This window comes from Falco cherrug, chromosome 6 (assembly GCF_023634085.1).
Source record: "Falco cherrug isolate bFalChe1 chromosome 6, bFalChe1.pri, whole genome shotgun sequence".
NCBI lineage: Eukaryota > Metazoa > Chordata > Aves > Falconiformes > Falconidae > Falco > Falco cherrug.
Genome location: NC_073702.1, coordinates 42,782,019 through 42,803,386, shown reverse-complemented (window position 1 = coordinate 42,803,386; position 21,368 = coordinate 42,782,019). Strand labels below are relative to the sequence as shown.

Below are 21,368 nucleotides of genomic sequence, written 5' to 3'. Positions count from 1 at the left end.
ACCCTGCTACAAATACACTATATATGCTTCCAGCCTCTGCCAGACTAGGAACCCAATCAACATTCCACTTCTCAATCAGTATCATCAGGACTTCTGCAGGAACATAAAGGGCTCTAAAACAACTGAATAACGTAACACAAAAAAATTCTTTAATTTTACCTCAAATATTCTTAACTTGGATGTAATTTCCTCTAATAGTTTAACATCTTTGGAAATCTTGAGCTTTAACTTGTCCCAGTGTCCCTGCACATGCTTGAACTCTTGCGTGTAGACCTTTTTCACATCCAAAGAAGCATGTTTCTCCAAAGCCTTTGTTTCTTCAGCAAGTTTCTCTACCCTGGGCTTCTGGGCTTCTAGTGTCTCACAAACAGTCTACAATGGGGAAAAAAAAGAAAAAAGTCTGCTTCCAGTATTAGCTATACAACAGGTACATACCCTACAAGTGCAAGTACATCAAAGAGTTTTGTTGTGCAGAGCACAGATTCAGTAAAGAGTGATAGTCCAGTTACCACAGTTATTGCTGCAGACATGTCCAAACATCCTCTTAAGCAGCAAAATCTTCAGCTGCTCTACTGGTACAGTAGCAGAGATTATAGACTGGGCTGTTGAATTTGGCCACGTAGCTCAACACACCCACGCACCTAGTCCTCTCCTGTGCTGTGTGATACCAGTACTCAAGTTAACAAAGCATGACACTGCAGTCACAAAAGAAACTGCAATGTAGACATACCAAGACCTCAGTTCTTTCATTCCCTCCAGAGATTGTTGGGTTTTTTTAAAAGGAAAAAAAAAAAAAAAACCAAAAAAAACCCCAAACAATAAAGCCCAAACGGCGTGAGTGTGTCCTTCTGAGTTCTGTAAAGTAAAATTATTGTAATGTCTAGGTGCAATGAAAGTTCTGGATACTTGAGTTTTGAAAGCTACTCTTCCAACTGGAATACAGGGAGGATACAATCTGAATATATTCACTAAGGCATTACTGATATGAAGAGTAACTTGGCTGAAATAGCTAATTTCCTAATATTAAGGAAAAGTAACAGTTGAAGATAGAAGCCAAGACATGAAAAACACTGCCACTTCATTAAACTGGCCATTTTGTTTATCCTGTTTAAAATCTAGAAGAAATTTGGAATGAACACATGAAACCACTACTAATTTCACTAATTTAACTTTGCTACTATATACATTTAATTTGTACGTGAGACATATGCGCATATATTTTACTAAGGAAGAACATTCAATTTATTTGTTTACATTCTCAATTTTACTTTGTATTTACAGAAAAGAAACAGGATAAAGTATACCATTTCCTCTAACACAATAGGTAGTGAAGCAGCAATGAGACTGAAGAGGGGCGTGCAAACAAGAGCTTTCTGTGCAGGGGGTCACGGACTGAAGCAATCCTTGGCTTGGATCTATGCCTGAAACACTTACCAGTGCCTGCTACAGTGCAGGAGGAGGAGCTGGGCAATCCCAGGTCAGCAAGCAAGTATTTGTCTATGTTTTTTGAAAGAAAAAAAAAAGGTACTGGAGGTGCATGATTCTCCCTCCTCACTCCAGCCCCACGGCAGTAACTGATATTTACAAAGCAATTGTCATTCATAGATTTTCCACTACTTCATAGGTTCATAATAGGAAACAAAATACCACTTCTACTGGACAGAATTTGTGCATCAATTACCTCTATGGCTTGCAAGCACTGTTTCCCTTTGAAAGGCAATCTTGAGGCCAGAGCCGTACAGTTACTCTTGTTAACAGCCACAGGATGGAATGGGATGGATTTGTTAACCAGTGAACCTCAGAGAGTTTTTAACAGGCAGGCATGCCGCGGCTGGGCGCGCTACACCCAGGGCTTGGATGAGAGGATTACAAGCCTGCAAACCATGGCCTCACCGGGAGGGCAGAAGCAGGGTCAGGGAGTCCCCACAGCCACAGGGGAGGGACGCAGCTGCCCCAGGACAGCAAGCCTGAGCAGGCCCGGTATGGGCACAGCTGTCAGGCAGCTTCAGGGTGGCTCAGGCAGGGAGAGCTGAAAAGCAGGTCCTCAGGGAAGGAAGGGCAGGCCCTGGCTCCTGGCTTTCCTCACAGCCAGAGCTCGGGGGGCAAAGGAGCAGACCTTGGATCAGGTCACCAACCTGACCCAACCGAGCTCCTAGGAGGGGATGCTCTTGGGGCTCCTCAGCACGAGAGACAGACGCCCTGGAGAGAGCTGGGGACGTGGCCAAGGTAGTCTGAGGTGCTGCAGCACTTCAGAGAAGATCCCCCAGAGCCTTCCCTTCCCCTGGCTGAGCAGTCCTACCTCTCAGCCTCATCTCCTGGCACAGGCAGTGAGAGAAGCTGTGAAGTTCGTAGGCTTGGAGATAACTCAGCCCTCACCTGGATGCATCCCGCAGCAGCCTGCGCTAACCCAGCTCTCAGCAACCAGCCCTCCAAGGCTGCTTCCACCCTTCCACACCTCTATCAACCTCCAGCTCAGCAAATTTTTAGTTATCCCACTGAAAACCAGGCAGGAGAAATGAGGACGGCATAGATCAATAAGCAGCTTCCTTGCTCCGGTGCAAAGGCAAGAGTTACCTTTGCCTGCTGCAGGGCCTTCTCAACCTTGCTGGGCTCACTCAGCCCACCGGTAATGGCCTGCTGCTTGCGCTCCAGCTCACCCAGCATGTCCTTCAGCCGCTGCAGTGAGTCCACATACTCCTGGCTTGGCTGGCTTTCCATCTCTGGTACCGTTAAAGGGAGTAATGGAACAAAATACAAGGTGAGGAAATAGACACAAAATCTGAACTATAGGAGAAATGTGAACATAAAGTTAGCAGCATCATTTAGAAACAAGAAATCACGAGAGAGATACTTGTACGTTTAATCCTGCCAAGACCTTCTAAGAGCTAAAACTCTTCGGCTGGTGTCAAATTTATTTTCCTTTAAAAAATATGAAAGAATATATACTATATATTATATGGAATATAATGAATATACTACTACAACCTCCACCCCCCCCCCAAAAAAAAATACTTAAAACTCAATCCCATGTTCAGAATTTTCTTATACCCCTAAGTACCTAAAATCTCTTGGGGCAGGCAGGGTGGAGTAATCAAAGGTCCTTGGGCTTTTGCATGCCTAACCCCCTTCTATTTAGCATTTTTCATTTTATAAGAAAGTTTTATTAGACGTATCTGGTATTTATATGCAAATACACACAGAGATACCTACTACATATATAGAATATGAAGTATAGCACATGTATTACATATGTGCATAATATATAAAATATTACACAAAGTTAAATATCTACACTGCATACAGTAAATATATAAGCTAGTGTTTTCATATATGTATATAAACATACATACATAAAGTTAAGTATTGGTGTAGTAACAGGGTTTGGGGGTTTGGTCGTACACACACACACATAAAAATAGTAGCTTTCAGCCTGTTGCCAAAACAGACACACTATACAGGAAGACTGAAAAGAGAATTAAAGTTTGGATGGAGCATCTGCTTGCAATCTTTGACTGCAAGTCAGATTTTGCTCAAGCCAATCCTCTGCGGAATCCCAGGCAGCACCTCACTGGCATTTCAGAATGAAAATGTCAGATTTAGAAAACTGCAACAAACAGGATTTCAGCTGTAAGACCCATACTGTGGTAGGCACATCCTCTTGCCTTGGATTACTAAGCAATTTCATTACTGCCACAAATGAAAGTTAATCTAAGCCTTGTTCTGACTCACCAGCCAGCTATTCAACAGCTTACTGTCGGAACCGTCATACTATTTATAACTAAGGAATATGTCAACATTGCTAGACAGAGTCGGAGTTGTCTAGGTTCCTCTTCTCAAAAAGCCAGGATCAATGTAAGGGCAGGGAAGGGGGGATATTCAGTAAAAGGCAGGTAGGTGCACTGTCACTAAACTACAGCAAATCCTCAAGGACAAGGAAATCGTTAAAACAGCCTCCCATTGACAAAAAAAAATTAAGTCACAATTCCCATAAAAATGTCTATAGAGACAGGACTGAGTAGCAGCACTTCTTGAGGTAATTTTCAGAGGTTCAAGGAAGAGCCATGAAAGGAGCTGGACTTCTGTCAAAGCCTGCCAAGATCACAAACGCTGAAGTACCACCACCAGTTGTTTCTCTCAGTTATACAGCTCTGGAAGTTCTTTTACCTTACAGCAATTCAAACCATTCCATAAATAAACAACCGAAACCCTGAACTGACACTTCTCTCTGTTCTTTAACAATACAGTCTGCAGAGAAATTATCACTCACAAAAATACACAAATACAAATTCAACATATTACAATATGTAAGGTGTCTTTACCAAGTAGTATCTGGTTCAAATATACTAATAATGCCTCAAGTGATGTGTGGCATGAAAAAATAAGGAGTATTTTTGTCACACCATGTAATAATTAACAACATACACAATACCAACAAAATGATTCAAAAGTACATGAAATCAGAACAGTCATGAAATAATCATTCCTCACAATAAGAATGGAAGCGTACCCTGTAATTTGAGTGTGGTAGATATGTTATTCATACAGTTTTCCCCATGGATATAATTAAAGCATGCAGGGCTGGTGCAAAACATTATATAGATGGCCTAACAATTTAGTAATTGAGCCTCTCTTTATTACACACAGAATAAAGTGTTAATACTCTTCCATTTGGGGCCATTAGCGAAATGCTTCTTTGAATTCCTTCAGAAAAAAAATGAAAACTAACAAAAAAAAATCTCCTTATAGGTCTGTGTTCTTGCTGTTCAGCTGTAAAATACTAACGGAGCTACATATTTTGTGCACTACATTTAAAATCCTCTAGAAGCCAGCGTGACTGGTTTGAATACTCATAATGAAATTTCTAATGCAACAAAAAACTCAAGCAGAAAGTGTCTGAAAAGCAAGCCAGACTCCAAATCACTTCAGAGATGAAATTTCCAAAGGTAATTATGTATGACTAATGTGCTTAAGAAAGCAATAAAAGAATAAGTTTCACATGTGCACTTCAATTTTACAAGGTCCTCCTAATCTTCCGTTTTGCATTTCTAGTATTATTATTAATTTCTGTAAGAGCCAGAGACACAAAGCTTTTCAAATTACATTATCCACCTTAAATATGTTTTGCTAATTCCTTAAATGTAGTTTCAGGAATGTTGCATCCTTGCATAATCACTTTTAATACCATGGAACATTATGCTTTGTAGTGTGCACAGGGAAGGTCATACAAATACTCTGTTGGGTGAACCAAAAGATTTTGTCAGCTTGAGCCAAAGCCTCCCAGATTCAGTATGAAAACTCTACCAGAATCCAGTGAGTTTTCAACAAGCTCAAAACAACAAAAAAAAAAAAAGCAGAACATAAGTAACAGGAGGGCTTATAAAAAAATATATATATATGTATGTATGTTTATATGTATGTATTTACCTTTCTTCAGCTGCTGGTGACATTCCTCTAGTTTCTGACGAGTCAGCTTGAAGTGATCCAGAAAACCATTCAAGCTCTCCTGAACGAAGTCTGGAGACATGGGCTGAGAGGTGAGTGCCTTGCAGGTGGCTTTCAGGTGCTCCAGCTGTGGGCTCAGGCTTACAAGATGAGTTAACTCCCGCTATGGAAGATTGAAAACAAAACCAAATCTCATACTTGCCTTGTTAACACAAAGATTTTAGTAAGCTACTGCAGCACAGCTCCACCACATTACTAGGGCAACAACATTAGAGTACTCCTGTGACACAGCTACCAAAATCTTCCAGTCAAATAGGGTGCCATGGATGCCTCAGGAATGTTGAGTTATCCTACTAACTAGGCTAAGCTCCTCTGAGATATCTGTGTTTCTAACAGCTTCCAATCAAAATTAGCAAGTTTTGCCAGACTTACCTGACATAAGTCTTTCAGGACCATTGAGGGCTGGGATGCTGAAGAAGCGTCATTCTTAAGCCAGCCATCCTTCTCAATTACAGTCTTCTCAAGCTCACTCATTTCCTTAAAATAAGCATTTATATCTTCCTGGTACTTTATCTTTCTGGCCACTTCTTCCAGATGTTGAACCACGTCATTCCACCCTGACAATATTTTCTCCATCACAGTTTTTATATCCACTGTAGAAAGTCCCTCTAAAAAGATTACATGTTATAGCTATATTAACTGCAACACATTTTGATTAATAAGCATTTAACCTTTCATCTTTAAATACAGGAGCACATTTGCATTAATATGCAAAATTCTTTGATTCCAGGTCCATTGTCCATAAAACTATATTTATTACTAACAGTGTTTCAGCTTTTTATTTCATCAAAGGTAAAATGAAGAGTGAGATATTCCATTTCCATTTGTTCCCTTCGATAACTTTTGAATTTGTAACAACGAGCTGAATCTTGACCATCGTGACTCTCTTCATCATGATTTGTGTCTAAATGTTGATACGTAGATTTAAATAAAATAAGCTTTATTTAAATAAGGTTCCAGTGAATTTATTTTTTTTAATGATTCTAGACTCCACAAAGGAAGCGGGAATCAGCAAGTTGGAGCAAGCAGGAAGGCAGCAATAAATTCATTGAAAAGGTAGATGAAAACCCAGTCAGCCTGCGAGACAGGGAGCAATGCTCAACCATGTCACATTGCACACAGATATGCTTAATAACTAGGTAATATGAACAGCTACAAAAGCAACACAACAAAACACGAGATTATTTCACACTCACAGCGACGACGTGAAGCACATGCTACACCATCTTTTTTTGTTAATTCAATGCATTACTTGAGGATGCAGCAGCAGAAGTGAACAGACCTCCTACTCATTCCTTGTTCTTTTATTTCCTCAAGTGCCAGAAGTAACTGATGATTTGGCTATACATGGAAGAAATTTCAGTGCAACGTGCATTCAACAGTACTTCCTTACCATTGCAAGTTTCTGATGCAGATTCTCTTTCAAGGTATCACCTTCTTTATATAAGACATGTTTGCATCATTTGAATTAACAGGCCTGACATCTAGATCTGAGTATAAGGAGGAGAGTCATAGACGAGCAGTTTTAGCCGCACTGCTTCAGCATAAGTGGAGCCCAGAGCTCTGGTGAGGGCAGTCAGCCAGCTTCTACAAGGGCACTTGAAGGCTCTGCTTGCTCCACAGATCCTCCCTGTGCTTCACACACCGGCCATACACTTGGCGCATCAACAATACAGAAGCTGCAACCAGCCACATAAGAGGAGCGTGCATGCAACAATCGGGCACTGCCATGACGGCACTGCTTGCACATGCCCCAAGATAGAAATGGATGTATTCACATGCATGCCAGTCCTGTGCATTATTCCACACAGGTGTAGCTGGGCCTGGATTTCAAGAGAAAAGCTGTCATTCTGAGCTGAACAAAACATACTAGCAGACTTTAATGAAGCCAGGGGCTGTAGATTGGTTATTTTCTATACATCCCAACTTTTAAGACCTCAAACAGTTAGGAAGCATTTCTGTACCTTATTTTCTCCTGATACAAAGCAGTTTTTTAACTATGAATTTCTTGTTATGGTCAACAAATACCCGTTTCATAGCCATGACTTATCACAACTTTACAAAAGAGAGAGAAGGAGGCAGGCAGGATTTCTGTCCAGGTTTGAAGACAAGGAACAGCTACAAATTTTTACAATGCAAACTCCAGATCAAAGCAGTGGCTTCCAGCTATCAGCTACCCACCATAAAAAGCTTCATATGTGAAACAGGCAAGGAGGGGAGGATTGGAGAATGCTTAACAGACTGGGCCATCCAGGTAAAGGAGATGGCTGGAAAAAACGTGACAGTTGGGAAATCCAGTGGAAATCAGCATTTTCCAAAACGGATGCTGGTTAGTATGTCAGTCTGACCAGTCATCACAGATGAGGCCAGCGATACCATCCTTTCACCTGTCTGAATGCTACCAATCACAGAAACTTCACCAGAAGCCAAGTGCATAGCAGATCTAAAAGACTGTCTCTGAATGATATGAACAGCTCTTATGGAGAAAGTCACATTTCACTATGGAGTTCTGTCATATTATGAAACAAGATTTTGGCAAAGCTGGAAGATTCAACTTTCACTGATGTTAATTATAAGTTTCCAGTGATAAGTGTTTTAATTGACAATCAATCATTTTGTCAAGCATGTAGGCTTCTCTCTTGCCTTTGAGACATAAATGGTGACTGTGTCATCAAAATATAACTGACAGTTTTTACAAAAATAGAGAAAACTATGAATAAAGAGATATATACACACTTATCAAGCTTACACTTGGCTTAAAAATTTCTACTTCAAGGAAGCTGTATTTCAAAATTTTGTACTTAAAATCTACACACAATTTAACCTCCTTCCCCCAAAAGTATGTTACTACTATTTTAAGAAATTATTTACATTTAAATAAAAACAGCTCTTAAAAGGTTGCAAACGAACACACACATTAAACAAAGACTATTAATATTGCTTCTCTATAAGCTTTAATAAAACCAAAACACATATCAATAACTAATAACAGTAACAATGGCCAGTGTCTCTGGAGGAAAGAAAACAGAAGGAGAGGGAAGGACTATATTGCAATGCTTAGGAGACAGCGTATTTCAGTATTATTTCCCAGCAACTCATCTGATTAAATCACAAGACAGAAAAACCTTAAAGTTGCTTACCCTTTCCCATTTGATCCAAAAGAATATGTCCACTTCGTTTCAGTTCATCTAACATTTGGCTTTTTTCAACTCTTTCTTTTTCAATCATCTACAAAGTGAACCCCAAAAGAATACAGTTTCAGAGAAGGTCACTTTTCTTTACGCACACCCCCACCTCAACCCAGTAACACGTATTTTCACCTATTACTCAAAATACATTCCAGTTTTCTTGGATACAGCACCTTCTAAGAGGCACGTTCATTCTGTTTGCTTGGAAAACAAATGCAAAAGGAATTAGCTCTCAATTCCCAGGCAAGCAAGAGACCAGTACAACATAAGGAATAAAATAGTTTAAAAGTTTGACGATCCTCCTGTGTGAAATCTGATATGGGGACACCAGCTAAACCAAGTCACTTATGATCAAAAAATTGTAATTGATGTGAACCAGTGATGAAAAGACTTTTAAAAAGGACCCCTTGCCTCTACACTCCTTACTGAGATTTCCAGTAGAAGGGAATAGAAGGGAATAACAACCTGCTTCCTAGAAGTCCAAATGGCAAGAACTATAGCACACTAGAAATCCACTGCTCTAGTGCTTCACTCTCCTTCATAAAGAAACAGTAAGGGAAATCCTATGTGACTACCAAAACCTTCAGAGAAAGAAGATCCTCTCTCAAGTCATACATACTAGTGAATGTTCCTGTGTGAGCCAATAGGCAGAATACATCCACGGAGGAAAAGTCAGTTCCTTAGCCACAAGGCCACAAAACATCCTCTGTGATTACAACAAAGTATCTCCAAATTAAAATATTTTCAAAACTTATGTCCGAGGTCATTACTCTGGTTTAGACTGGCTACACTAAATTCAGAAGCAGCATGTATTTACTTGTGCAGTTGGGAAGAACACACACTGTTCTACCCATTTAAAGCCCCAATCATTTAAAAAGTGTCGTTCATGGGAACCTGGTGTTCATCTCTGAGCCTATTTTATAAAAGCTACAAACATTCACAAAGATCTAAAAATAACCTATTGGGAGGGTTGTTTTGGTTTTTATTTCCAACAGTACTGCTGTTCCAAACATTCCTACTGGCACCATTTTTCACTACAGCCCTGAGAAGTCTCCTTATATTTTTAAGTATTGTCTTTGATTTCAAAGGCAGGTTCAGGTCCTGCTAAAGCTCCAGTAAGCCTTCATTAGCAAAGCACGCTCAAGGACCATAAAAGGCAAGAATACATTCCTGAAACAGAAGAAATAGAAGATAAAATCGTTACTTCATGGCTCCCACAGGATCCTGTAAAATTATGTATTCTGTCCTGCAGGTCACTAATACCATACATGAGTTGTAAGTATCACGTTTTCTCCAAAATTAATGGAGCGAACATGTCCAAACATTATAACAGCAAACCACTTTGGACCCTGGGTGGTAGTGTGTGCAGTGCCACAGTATGATTCGAGGGGTCTCCAAGCAGCCCAGTGGCCCAACTCTGCCAAAATTATAAAAGTGGTGTCAATCAAGTGCATCTCCAACTATGAAACACAAAGCCAAAATATGTTGCTTAGTGGAAAGACAGTCATCCCGAAGACAAATTTTAGCAGAACTCCAAAGAGGACATCCATAATACGTGTTTTTAAAATTTCCTGTAGATTGTAAACCCCAACACAAGCAAAGATTTGTGTCTAGCTGCTGAGAAATTTCCACATATGTCCAGTTCTGAAACGTTTAAAGGACTTAATTCCCATGAAGCATGTGGATCAGTCCAGATCTCCAGCTTAGAGACAAAATATATTATTCACTGGAACACTATCTCCCCAATTTACCTTCAACTTTTCTTTCATGTTTGAAGTCTCTCTCATCTTCTTGTACTCTTTGATGTCTGTGGCCTGAATGGCAGATTTTGATTTTGAAATCCAGTTTAAGAGCTCAGCACTTTCAGCATCAAACCTGGTTTAAAGCGTCAGACAATTATTATTTCTTTTTTGTCATTTCTCCCTGTTCAGTCACTGTCTTAAAAATCAGAAGTCTTAACTTCAGCACATTACTCAGTCCCAGAACAGCAAGGCTGCACACAAGATTCATGTTTCGCATATTACTAATCACAGGTGGTAGGACAGAGACAGACTTCCAAAACCCACCACAGCAGAAATCATGTCCATGGTATTAGCCTTTGGGAGCAAACTGAGAATGCATGGTGCAATTTATTTCTTAATTTTTTAATACAGATCTTCAAGGAAACTAGTACTGTTTCTTTTAATGTGTCACAAAAAAGATCTCTCAATGCCAACTATTTTGAAAGTAATAAAATAAACCTCAGGAACAAGACAAATAAGAATTGCAGTTCTAGATTTTGTAAAAGTCTGCAGCACACTTTAGTCTGAAGAAAAGGCCAGCAGCTCAAGCACTCATAGCAGTGGCAGTGTACAATTTTTTGTAAGAAAGAAAAAAAACTTTCTGAATGCTTAGTTGACTAAAGATTAGCTTACAGCTTCATTTTTTTGGCTACAGTGGGCATGTCTATACTAATGTAACTTCCTTATGCCCAAAACCTCTAAGCTACAACCCACCACCACCAAAAAACTAAAATAAACAAACTAAAAACCCAACTTCCAAATTAACCAATATTGTACAGAACTCGAAACAAGGACAGATGCGCTATACAGACCACAAGTCAGGCCATATTACAGTTAAACTACGTAACACAATGCAAATCCTAACATGGAATAACAACCTACCAACAAATGCAGAAGTCTCTGTTAGTCACTCAAAGTTTTAATGGGAAAACCTGCAAAATTCTAGTTACTGGTCATTTGTTGGTTTCAACATAAGTAACTGGGATAAGGCAAAAGCATCAGAAATGTCAACCTATTTTAACTGACCCTGTCCTTAATACAGTTTGAACTCTAGGAAAAAATTAACAGATCAAATCACTTTTGCTTTCAAAGTCCAAAATAGTTTCCGCGACTCATGAGACAGATAGAATGGGCAGATGGGTTGCTGACTGCTTTACTGCCCTGGGACACCCACATGCACAAAACCACACACCCCCCACCAGAATTTGGAGGGTCTGACCAGGGTCTTCAACAGGGTTTGGGCAGGTTCCTCAGCCCTTCAAACCTCCATTCCTCCTTCAGAAAAACAAGGAGAACAACTCTTCTTCGCTGTGCAAACCCACATCACCTAGCGCACAAATTCCCTGTTCTTGACACAGTCCTTTACCCTCTCTTTAAATGACCTGCGAAAGGTTTCAACTAGTGACACTTCAAAAATGTTTGTTTTCTCAGGAAAGCACAAAAAGCAAAATGGTGAGTATAAACCATTTACTTTCTTAGTTTATCTTGAAACAATTCCTTTAGTTTTAGGCATGCTGTTTAATAAAGACAACGGAACACATGCCATTAAATATTTTTTAGCCTAGAGAAGAGAAGGCTGCAGGGAGACCTTACCTAAAGGGGGTCTACAGGAAAAATGGGGAGGGACTCACTTAGGGACAGTAGTGACGAGGAGTAATGGTTTTAAACTGAAAGAGCATAGATTTACATTAGTTATAAGGAAGGCATTCTTCACTATGAGGGTGGTGAGGCACTGGAACGGGTTGCCCAGAGAAGTTATGGACGCCCCATCCCTGGGACCGTTCAAGGGTGGGCTGGATGGTGCTTTGAGCGACCTGGTCTAGTGGAGGGTGTCTCTGCCTATGGCAGGGAATTGGAACGAGGTGATCTTTAAGGTCACTTCCAACCCAAACTGTTCTATGACTGTACATGTGCAAATCAGACAGCCACTCCAGACATGCTTGTGAAAGGAGACACCCCTGTAATATTGTCCTCATTACTAAAGACCAGGGAGATTGTACAGGTTTCTGAGCCTCTTTTGTGCAGTTTCTCCCATTCGTCCCATTTATTTTATGGAGATTAGAAATAAATAAATCAATCAATCAAACTACTTGGCACTTTCACAACACTTTTCAACCAAAGATGAGAAGATGTTTTTCCAAAAGAAAGCAAATATAATTAATTCTATCTTTCAGCAAGGGAGCTGAGGTACAAAGAACTGAAGACCCGCTTTTCTGAGAAAAACACACTGCCATTTCCCTTTGAAATTAATGGAAGCTGCAGGCTTTCTGTCGCTCTGAAAACAAGGCTGTACATAACATTCCCTTCCTGTTCCCCAAGCCTCACCACTGCAACTTCGTATTCCTCACTTGCATCAAAGAAGAATCAAAAGCCAAGATCAAGAGACATGAGTCTGTAGTCTCTAGTGAGCAAGGGGAAATGGCAGTGACATATACTTACTTTTTCTTTGCTTCACTGTCCCCTGGGATTTGCCTTTTCTTTGGGGGTGGCGGTGGGGGCAACTCCTGTCTGGATTGTTTAACCACTACCTGTTCCTTCAACAGCATTGTTTCTGCAGCAGTCTTCTGTGAAACCTGTGACATCCCTACGTTTCCTACAGCTTGAGTTACCTATACAAAATAATTTAGCAAAATGGTTAAATGCCATTTTTAACACCAATTTAATTGCTTTTGCTTAGTTAATTTTATTCAAAGCCCATTCATTCACTCTAAAAATGGTCACACCTACATGTGATGAAACACCTTTATCACAGATGCACTCCAGAGACAAAACTTCATTTTTCTCATTTTACAGATGGGAACCAAGCATCAAAATTCTCAAATTCAACTAGAATTCCATGTCAGTCCAAGTGAACTGAAATCATCAAAATAAGCATCGTATTTTCTTTCAGAATTGCTTGGTTCACAGGAAGAACCAAGGTCCTTTGGGTTTATTAACACACAATTCTGTATTTTATACTCATACCTTATAAACCCAAGTCTAGATCTCAGAAAGAGCTGATACACTGTGGATTTGACCCAAAAACTCACTCAGGTCAACAGAAACCTTCCACACTCTTTAACGGGTTATAAAGTAAGTCCCATGGGAATCAACCTGTAAGTTGTAAGTATGTGCCTGATATTTAGGGGGAGTGAAAGGATGAAGACAGGATTTGGCACTCTCCAGTGCTTTTGCCTCAAATGCAAGAACAAATTAAAGCCACATGGCTGAAAAGGACCCCTACTCAGACTGCACAACTCATTCACTACACACTAAATGGATCATGAATCAGTGCCACAGCCTTCACCATAATAACAGTTTAATATCACAAAAAAGGGATATATGAGTCATAAAACTGTCAAACAAAATTCTCACAGAAGCCAATGGGAGTTGTGTCTAAATAAAAACATTACCAAGCACTCAAAATACTAAAATAAACATTTAACAATCCAGCTTGGCTATCATCGTTACATACCAAACAAACAACTACTCTATTTTCAACAGATGAGAAATCATACTCACAGAGCATAAATGCTTGTATGACTCCCATTTATTTATCTATTCTGGGTTTGGGGTTTTTTCTTTGTTTTCTTTTAGTATCAGTTTTAATCCAGTCCCAGCACTCTTACAATGTTTAAAGGCATTTGCATTGATTGATAGTACATGGGAAGCCTGCTTTACTCATCAGAAAAATGAAGCTTAATCTGTGTGAGAAAGGAGTAATACTAGTCAGGTTAACAACTTGGGGATTTGAAGACCAAAAATCGCAGACAGCATTGCCAGCAGATAAAAGTCAGCCCCACGTGAAAGAGCACTTGCCTCTCTCTAGCCTCATGCCAAGAACTTGCCTAGGCAATTTTGCTGACAGTTCGCATACATACAGAATCTAAACAGCTAAAAAGTATTAAACATTTCTTAAGTACCTGGTTAGAGTAATCCTCTAGCTTCTGAACCAAACTGTCCCACCTCTGAGTTAGCTCTTCCTGCTCCTGATCAATTTTACTGGATGCTCTGCCTTTCCCAAGGATTTGGGCCACATCTTGACCTAGCTCATTCAGCTGGTCTAGTGTTTGCCGTTTCATACCCATGTCCTCCTTCAAAATCTGCAGCAAAACAAAAACATTAAAGATGAGATCAGGTATTCTGCCATCCCTTAGCTTTTAATCTGGGGCGGGGTGGGGTGGGGGGTGCAGGCACAGTGCTGGGAAGGGAAGAAAATGTACTACCTGAGCCAGATGCATCACAGCTTTCAAACTAGTTCTTTTGGGCAAAGCAGCACTAAGACACTCTTACCCTGAAACAGCTCCTAGAGCAATTTGCAGTATCTCTTGAGTTACATTAGTTCAGGTAGAAGCAGAACCAATGCATTTTAAAAAAAACACTACCAAAAACAGACCTACACTTTCAAAAACACAGCTGACTGGTGGCCTGCAATAAACTCCAAATTCTACCAAAAACCCAGCACAGCTGTTCCAAAGTTTGGCGCAACCACCTGGAATGGCCACAGAGTAAATTGTAACATTTTTAAAATTCAAGTGAAAGAATCTGGCAAGAAGAGAATTTTGGCCTGGCTTCCAAGGTATCATGCATTCACAGCGCCTACCGGGGTCAAACTAGTAATTTGCCATTTATTTAATCTATGAGATTTGACAGGACAGAGCAGGATAGCAATACTCACTGCTAGTTTTCGAACATTCACACTCAGGTCTGTCTGATCTTTAAAGTTGCTTGTCTGTACCTTACTCAAAGCCTCTTCTTTCTCAGTTAACCAAGCTTTCAATAAGCACTGCAGATCATAACAAAAATAGCACAGGAAAATACCAAGTTTGTCAAACAGGTATTGACAATTCCTTCTTTAAGATCTTTGCATTCAAAGCACAGTTCTATAGTCTTTATATGCAGGAATTTCAGTTGGCATTAACAAAAATAATACATAAAGGGGACAAAAAATATTGTATCAGAGAACTAAGTAATACCTTCCATCAAAACAATTTCAACAAAACTATTTCCCGATATATCACAGCGCACACACACAATAAGTTATTTATAGCAACCAGAAATCCACCACAAAGCTGACACAGGACTTACAAATTATATTATAATTAAATATCTTGAAATGGTATATAGGCTTTCTTTCATTCTAAACCCTTCTTTCTCTGTGATTCAAAACCAGCCACTACAAACATTTTCTCACAGAAGCAACAGCGCTGGCAATTCAGAGCTCTTTTAGTTCAGGCAGTCAGTCAAAAAGTCAAAATTAGTCACCTCCCTGTTTACTGTACCTACTTTTAATTGGGAAATACCGTCAGCAAACACTATCTCATTAACTACTGAAAGCTGGAGTGGTCTGCTCTGAATAGTACAAACTCAAAGATCTTGAACTTTTTCCACTTTTTTTTCTAGGAAACCTGTCCTAGGTCTTACTTCTTGTCAGTCACGCAATACTGCTGTGGGAACTCCAGCAATAAGTGGCATCAAGCATCAGGAAGGATTTTATACATTTGCTATAATGTAGCAACATATTGCTGCCGCTGCACAGCCATCTCCATAGACTAGGATTACGCAGCTGTCTATCAGGCTCGGTTGCATAGCCACTGGTGCACTGCTACTCCTCTATCTAAAAAATAATATGAAGTGATACAGCAAGGCAGAGCTTTTTGTTCTTTGAACAACACACTTTACAACAGCCACTAGGCTCTTCAGTCTCACTGTGCATTTTTGGCATTGTCCCAGAACTCACTACAGCAACCTTTGGGCAAAAGAGCTAAGGCAGTTTACATTGCCAATGTAAACAAATACACGAAACATACAGACAGCAAATAGGATGGTGGTGGAAATGTCATAAAGCTGTGAGAAAGTTATACCACCACATATAGTCTCTGAAAAAAATAATGCTGGCATCCCAGCCAACATATTTTATGCATAAGAGGAGCTTAAAATCTCTTCAACATATTCAATTAATTTCTGCTAAATCAGCAGTCAAAGATAAGCCTCCCTAGAAAACTGAAACAATTATCACAGTGCAAAGAAATATCTGGCACTGATTGAGAAATTTGTTTCCCAAGCGGTAAGAATTGTGCTGACTTGGCAGTGTGGTTTCCAAAAGTTTTATAGGCAGCCACAAAAAGCCTGTTGCTCTTCTCTCCATCTGGTTGGCGAAATGGAAAATGCTAGTACCTAAATGTTGTAGTTACTTTTGTGTTAACAAAGTGTTTGTATTGAAGTTTTTAATTAGTTTCAAATTGTAATTTTTGTAGGTCACTTGGTAATTCTTGAGGACAGAGAACTGTAATTCAAACCTATTAGTAAGAAATGCATTGTTCAGAGTTGAACAATGAATGCAAACATGGGCCGATCTAAACCACCTAAAATAAACTTGTTTCCTCATCACTTGCTATCTGACATTTCACATTAAATAAACACAAATTAATTTTTTTCACTTTTACAGAGCAACATAATTACATACAAACCTAAAAAAGCTGCACGCAAAGCAACTCAAAGAAGATGACACTCGTAAGAGTATTGTAATAGTCAATGAGTGGTCACTCCCCAGACAAATACAAAGGTGGAAGAAAGTAGAAACATGTTTACATTGGGTCATCAAAACTGAGATGTCTGTTTTGACATCTGAGAACTTAAGTCCCTACCTTGACATAAAGAGCAAGGATTTTTGAGGAATCCTTTTTTCTCAACTCAGAGACTTATATTGCTGAAGAGCTTCCAGAAAGTGTTAGCCCACAGCGTTCTGTATGCGTGTACACATAACGCCAGCGCCGTATTTTAAAGAAATATATATAAATATAGATATTTGATATTGCTTAAACCAGAATCTGAACCTTGGGTCCACATGAACAAGATCACATGAACTGCAAATACAGCTTATCAATATACTACAAATAGATATTGAAGGGGTCACAGAGAAACACACATGCAACTCAAAAGATGCAGACAAAACAGCTCTCTCAAAGAAACCAGGCTGCAACTGACAGCAACGGCTACACCAGCACCATTCTACTTCTTTCAAATGTCTAAACAATCTGTGTGTACCACAGAGTTTAAACAATAGCTTACAGTGATAAGTACAACCATTTAAGAAAACAAAACAATTTAAGTAAAACCTTCAAAGGAAAAGCCATCAAATATTTTAGGCTGAGACATAAAACAAGCTCTAGCGCTAGGCATGCAAACCTAACACATGTAGTTGTGTTACCATATTTTTATGCCTTTAGTTAACTTGTGTTTGAGCACTATATTTATATATATATATATATATATATGTAAAATGCACAATACCAAAGCAAGAAAAACTCACAATACTATCTTCTTCACAATTCAACTGTGTGCCTAAACTCAGAAAAATGAGACAAGCTGCATGCTTCACTATATTAACCAGGTGTTTTATGTTACTGATTTTGAAAACAGTATCTATTGATTAGGTGATTGCACAGTTGTGTACATGTATCCGTCTTGGAAGCACATATACCATATAAATTAGGAAAATTCCTGTAATTACCACACCACCAAATATTTTGTGATTCACTGTCATTTTGCTATCATGAATATTCCCACTTCTTCGCTACAACCTACCTTGGAAATTTTTTTACAAGGAGTTATGAACCTTCTTTCCTAAACCTCAGAAAATACTTCTCTTGTGCTGCACTACTCTACTCCTCAAGAAATGCTGGGAACCCAAACAATAACACAAAATCTAGTTTTTCAAGGCTTTTTTTTTCTGAGAGCTGTTAAACACTATTAAGAGATTTGGGGATTTCTGTTTGGTTGGTTTTCCCTCCACAAATCAACCAGTCACCGGGTCACTGGAGAGCTACTAACCTGCTCTTCCAGCAGCTCCTGCCATAAAAGCTGGATTTCTTGCAACTTGACCCGTCGTTCCTCAGTCCAACGACAAACTGCTGTCCACCGCTCGCCAAGCCTCTACAAAAAGCAAGAAACACTCATGAACATTCATGAGCCTCACAGGAAGCTCAAAAATCAGCTATTCAAAGGCATAATTTCTACTTCACAATAATCTCCTTCTACATTATAGCTACCTACCTCCTTGCAAGTAATCATCGTTGTACTGCACAAAGCTGGAGGTTAAAACTTTCAAGAGCATTCACCTAAAGCCTTATCTCTGCTCTTGCTGAAGTCAGCGAGCTATCTGACTGACTTCAAAAAGAGCGAACAAAGTAGCATGAATTCCGTTTCAATAAATTCTGTTTCACGCTCCCTATAGTTCAGGTTACAGTCTAGCTCCTGACAAAAATGGGAAAATACTTCACACAATATTCCCTAGATTAATTGTGCTCATGACTTCAAATATTTTTCCCATCAGATTTTAACTTCCTAATGAAAATTACTTACATGAAGTCAGAGTTTTACTGTGCATCTTCCCACTTTAATGAAACTGCTGAAAGGATACATTACAAAAGCGCCTAAGTCACCGGGAATGCAAACACCTTGACTCAATTGAGCTTGACAGTCAAAGGCCTTTTGCAGGTTTTACCCTGAGCAAATTTATTAATTCTTTACATTAATATCATTTCTAAAAAATAATTACTTTAAATTACTTTCTAGGATAAATTGTCTTTAAACACAAAAATGTTGATTACCAATTAAATGCAAAGGTTTAAATGCCTTCTACTACAGTTAAAAAGAAAAAAAAAGGGGGGGAGCTCTGACCTGCAATTGTTCCTCCAGAATAGCTGTTGCACTTTCGCCACCATTTTCATCAACAATGACAACCATATGCGTCAGGGAGTTTACCTTCACCTGTTCTGCCTCTAGGTCACTCTGCAAGCTCTAGAAGAACAAATCAGAGGTTACCAACTTTGAATAAATTTGCTAACCTGCTATTTCGGCCACAGCGACTAACACAACGGCTGTAGCAAAGTACTTCAGATTCAACAGTTACGCACAGATTTTACCACTGGGAATCACTGCAGAATTTAAATAAAGGTAAGCAAAAGACTGCTAGAAACGAACCTAAAACTGTTCTATTAAAATGCTGGAATGCATGAAGGAGTGCTTTAAGCGGCATGCGTCATACTTAACTAGGAGAATCATGACAACTGCATTGACTTTCTACATGTCTATTGTTATATGTAAAAAAGTTTAAGTATTTCTATAAAAATCTATTATTGTTAATAAGCAAGTATCATAGGGCATGCCAAACAGGGAAAAAAATCACTAAAGAACATCTGCCTTTTAATAGTTGACAATATAATTCTCATAAATACCAACAGAGCTATAACTGATCATTACATTCAAAGACAATAGCAAAATCTGCAGAAAGCACACAGTTCCCATTAGTTTGAAATAATCTGTAGATTTAAATATTCATACAACTTCTAAAATAACAGATTCCATGTTAAAGCCTACTTCTGAAATATCTCTGCAAGATCAATATGCCTTTACAGTACTGTAAATATCACTTTTCATCCCAGAATATCCTGAGCTGCTCCACGAGCAACACACCTCAAACTCCCCAGACTTTGAAGACAGAATGCAAATGTAAGACAGGAAATTACACAGACTATAAATACTCCGCAGTTCTTGCCCTGTGAGGTATGTCCCATGCTGGGGAGAAGGTCAAACCTCAGTACTGAGTACAAAAACCAAAGCTGCAACCATGACAAGCAATAAAAGGCCATTTTTCCCCTTCAAAAATAAAAAAAAACCACTGCAGGCCAGAAAGGCTGAATTCACATCCAGAAACTTGACTGAGACACAGACCACTTCCAATTTTGTGCACATCAGACAGCACTGTCTATGCTTGGGAGGCCCTTCACGATAGTTTCACCTCCTGCACTATTTTAATCAGAAAATCTGAAGCATGCTTTAGAAATGCCTGCCAGTCATTAAAGGCAAGTTTGTCCACAGAAAATTTCATACTGTCCCTCAGACCTGGAGAGAGGCCTTGTTTCCTGCACAGTCAGGGCAACACAATTTCCACTACAGGATTTGCTTCCCGCACAAAAGCAAAGGTAGCAGTTTCTGCTCTAGTCATCAGTGCTCAAGCGTTCAGTTCAGAAAGCACTTCCAGAAACTTTCAATTCCTTTCTGCCCCATCATCCTTTTCCAAACATCAGATGCAGCCCCTCAGCATACAGCCACATATGACTTCCTGCACAATCGAGTTTCTAGCTAAGGAACCCACCAACACACACATCTTTCAAATATTTCTCCCGTGTGTTATATCACAGACAAAAAGGTTTACTTTATGTTCTTCCAGCTGCTTTTGAAGGGACTCCAAATCTTCCGCTAAAAGCTGAGATTCCATCTTCTGAATGCGCTCCTCTGTAACCGTCAGCCAGTCGGACAGCTGCTGCAGCTGCTGCTTCTGGAGCTCCATCAGCATGTCGTGCAGACTGCAGGGGGAAGCACAAGCAGAGTTATTTCAGAAACAGTTTTCCCAAGGAAAGAGACTAAGTTCCAGTTCCTATAGGAAAGAAGCAAGGCCATTCATAACCCAGTTTGCTATCATTTAAAAAAAAAAAAAAAACCAAACAACCAAACCTAAAAAAAAACCACATTCCCCATTCAAATAAGGAACACAGCTAAGTATCCTCATATCTTTCTCAAAAGTTAGTGAATCATGCAATTTATATCAGGGATTGTTTCTTGCAACAGGGATTTGCCTTTAATAGAGACTCTGCTGAGAGCTGCAACAAAATGCAGTTTCTCTCTTGGTGTGCAGCTCTTAAGCTTGATAACCCACAGGCGAGAAAAAAAATCTTCTAAGTGCTTTTTACTTGTGTACACCCACATAGCTATCCACATCTACCGAATACTTTCTTGATGAACTTAAACTACTGAAACAATATTAAAAGCACATTTATGTAACTACTGCATGTAGATCCCACAAATTTAGTCTGGTACATTTACATAACATAACAGTCACAACACACTTTCATAT

At 39.4% G+C, this 21,368-nt stretch overlaps 1 protein-coding gene across 5 annotated transcripts in view; it reads right to left on the bottom strand.

The window, feature by feature from the left end:
- UTRN (utrophin) overlaps positions 1 to 21,368 on the bottom strand; it is a 386,253-nt gene that overhangs the window by 277,829 nt on the left and 87,056 nt on the right. For 3 of the 5 annotated variants that reach the window (XM_055714514.1, XM_055714513.1, XM_055714516.1), the window contains 12 exons: positions 20,670 to 20,820; positions 19,133 to 19,252; positions 18,284 to 18,385; positions 15,129 to 15,236; positions 14,374 to 14,553; positions 12,911 to 13,080; positions 10,442 to 10,565; positions 8,643 to 8,730; positions 5,875 to 6,110; positions 5,425 to 5,605; positions 2,575 to 2,720; positions 160 to 372 (listed from right to left, as the gene is read on the bottom strand). In XM_055714514.1, the coding sequence (XP_055570489.1) occupies positions 160 to 372; positions 2,575 to 2,720; positions 5,425 to 5,605; positions 5,875 to 6,110; positions 8,643 to 8,730; positions 10,442 to 10,565; positions 12,911 to 13,080; positions 14,374 to 14,553; positions 15,129 to 15,236; positions 18,284 to 18,385; positions 19,133 to 19,252; positions 20,670 to 20,820 (1,819 nt within the window). Of the gene's footprint in view, positions 1 to 159; positions 373 to 2,574; positions 2,721 to 5,424; positions 5,606 to 5,874; positions 6,111 to 8,642; positions 8,731 to 10,441; positions 10,566 to 12,910; positions 13,081 to 13,972; positions 14,112 to 14,373; positions 14,554 to 15,128; positions 15,237 to 18,283; positions 18,386 to 19,132; positions 19,253 to 20,669; positions 20,821 to 21,368 lie in introns of those variants that run through there. The other 2 variants (XM_055714515.1, XM_055714517.1) reach the window with 2 other exon arrangements.